The 3,122-nt window shown below is 36.3% G+C and overlaps 1 protein-coding gene across 1 annotated transcript in view; it reads left to right on the plus strand.

Moving 5' to 3' along the window:
- Positions 1 to 3,122, plus strand: part of LOC122084460 (calmodulin-lysine N-methyltransferase) — an 8,229-nt gene that overhangs the window by 2,884 nt on the left and 2,223 nt on the right. Inside the window, exons 4-5 of the mRNA XM_042652720.1 lie at positions 386 to 446; positions 597 to 712. Of these exons, the coding sequence (XP_042508654.1) occupies positions 386 to 446; positions 597 to 712 (177 nt within the window). The remainder of the gene's footprint in view (positions 1 to 385; positions 447 to 596; positions 713 to 3,122) is intronic.

Below are 3,122 nucleotides of genomic sequence, written 5' to 3' on the forward strand. Positions count from 1 at the left end.
TTTTTGTGACTTTACATTTAGGTGTTTGCTAGGTAGTTTAAGACAAATAATTTTGAACACCCAATAATGAGGCACATCCTAGAAGGTTTAGTTCCTAATTGTACTATATCTATTTAACTTCTCAGTCAATCTTTTTAATTCTCTGAACCCTCGGTCTAGAACTATTAACATGTGAGAATTATTAACTTCTCAGTATATATTTTGAGTGACCTTAATTGCACACCAATGTTTTGTGGGTTTCAAACTGGCAATATTACTGTCTTTTTTTAAAAGAGAGATCTATTACAGAGAGATTTATTGGTAGCATAGATATATAAGTGAAGTTTATATGTTTTACATCCTTCAATTTCACTGGTCTTGCATTTCACATGTTCCTACTGCACAGGTCGTTGGCCATCAGAAGATGTCCTTGCTTATTTTTGTTTGTCATATGCAGAAAAGTTCAGGTATGTAAAAATTTTGGTTATTTTTCATACAGTTAGTTATTTCGTTTTGTTTCTTCGAATTTCTTATAGTTTTCATTTTCTATGCTGATTACTTGCCTTTTACTGAGACTATTACATATGTATGTTTCAACTCTATGTGATTTGATCCAGGTCCAAAAGAATCCTGGAGCTTGGGTCCGGCTATGGATTAGCTGGATTAGTTATTGCAGCAGGCACAGATGCATTAGAAGTAGTAATATCTGATGGGAACCCTCTAGTTGTTGATTGTATCCTTCTTATCATTTGATACCATCTTTTCCCTTTTATGGGGATATACAATCCATGAATGCAATGGTGAATTTAAAGACACTCGAGCACTCCACTAATATATATATATATATATATATTGATCACAAATAGCAGATTTCCTTTACTATATGATCCATCAAATTACATGAGCCCCACTTCTCTGCTTTTTAAACATATTGACTGATCCATATAACTTTTTTTGATGGTTTGACCAGATTGATTGTTGGCTCATTGGATCTGCCTTAGCACTGGCCGCTGGTGGTGGACTCTCAGTCTCTTCGTTCTTTATGGATTCTAATCATTCATGATCTGTATATGAATGGGTTGAATTACTTATCCCTTGTTCTGTTAGTGTATAATCTCTCTTGGGATTGTGAAAGACGTTCCACTTGGAATATTCTTGTTATTGCTTTTTCTCATATTCCCCCCAAAGTGGATCTTTCTAGAATTGCCCTAAATAAATCAAAATACATAAATTAGATACGAAGCTTCTTTTCACCAATTGAAAGCACCTTTTCACTCTTTCATATGCTAGGGGATTTCACTTGGAAAAAGAATAAGCTCCATACCATTGGATATAACCATGGGTTCCAATGCACGATCTCTTAGTACCAACCAATGAGGGCCTAGCAAAAGAAAAATTGTATCTGTTTTATCATATTATTAATAAACTTTTCTTACCATCCAGTGCCTACCCTGGTAGGAGCCTTTTACTGTTGGTACTGTGATTGGAGTGACAACATTAACTGGGAAAAGAGAAAAACAAGAAGGTCTGGAGGATTAGACTAGCTGCTTTCAGCCACATGGCCCACATATATGTGGAGTATTGGAGTCACCTATCATATAATTGGTTCACCTCCACTAATATATGTTAACGTAGACTCGACTCTTCTATCTGTAGGTGCACCTTTTTTTGAATGGGAAGAGCAGTATAGCCTGTATTTGGTAGATGGGGTTTTCAAACAATACTCCATGCCCCAAACTACCTAGGCTAGAGATTAGTAACAGTTTGGTACAGTCCTTGAGTTCTTTGTTATGTAGAGCAGGTTAGGGCACCAATTTGTTATGGGGCTGCATGGGAGCTTTCTGGACATGGTTTCAATATAGCTGCTAAGGGGGATAAAAAGCTACAGGAGTAGTAGGCATGGGTGGGTCAGAAAGCCTTTTGTTTTTTATTTATTTCTATTCTCTTATGTACGGTTACATTTTATATTTTGGATTGGATACTTTCCCTTGGAGTCAGCTTTGTGTCCAGTAAATTTAGTATTTATTTTGGGTTTGTTCCAACTGTGTTTGCCAGTCACATTTGTTTTATATTTAGATTTTTAAATTGACCCTGTGTACTAACCCCATCACTTTTCTTTCGATGTTTGCTGTGATGGTAAAGTTCATTTTGATATTCAAAATGAGCCTGGGATTATTTGGATTCAAGACACGGGAAGCTTATGGCCAGGAAACTGGGAGGATGGCAGTCACTGATGGTATTTCCAATGCATCATAGTGAATTAAGTTTTCTCTTATCTTGATGTATCTCATTTTACAGTATAGTCATTAACATTTATCAGCAATCTGTGGTGTATCATTGTTTCACCCATATTTTTACCTTGCTTCCTAGCTTCATTTTTTTCAGAATATTGCATAGAATTGTCTCAAATTTGATATTCAAGCCTCTTAGCTCTGTTGCTTTCTGGTCTAAAGTTCTGAGGTTTATATAGCCAATATTCAAATTCCACCAATCTGTTCTGTTTTCTTTGTTACACCAGGATTACTCTGTGCAGCCTTGTTTTTACCTTAGTTTGCTGGGATATTCTACAGGCAGATTCTAGTAACCAAGAGGATTACTCAACCTGAATATCAGGCCATTCTGATCATTTTGTTTCAAGTTATAAAATTTCTCCCTAGTTTTCCAGTTATTTCTGTTTTGGTGATCTTGGTCTGCAAATTGCTTACCAGTCTTTTAGTTTGGAATTAGTTTTGCATTATTATCTCATCTCAAGAAGTGGCTTATACACAGATTTCTGTACAATTGTGATCTGTTGACATTTTGGACATTTTTTCATTACAATTGTGTATAACCCGAAATTTGTCCTCCATTTACATTCTCATCCCAATTCTTCCAAACCCGGACAGTATTAATCCTCTAAATTCTTGTAGCACAGCTATTCAACTCTAATCTTGTTTCTTGGCCTTCCTACAGCCCTTAGAGCTGTTTTTTTACTGTCTTCGCTGCAAGCATTTCTTTCCCTCCATATACACCAGTGTACTGCCACAGGGATCATTTTCGTAGAATTGCAGTCCTCTGCTCTGTCTGACCTCTTTCCATTCCTTCATAGAAATCAGAGATGCTGAAAAAAATCTAACCAATCCCTGCTACTGACAAAATCTCCC

This window comes from Macadamia integrifolia, chromosome 7 (assembly GCF_013358625.1).
Source record: "Macadamia integrifolia cultivar HAES 741 chromosome 7, SCU_Mint_v3, whole genome shotgun sequence".
NCBI lineage: Eukaryota > Viridiplantae > Streptophyta > Magnoliopsida > Proteales > Proteaceae > Macadamia > Macadamia integrifolia.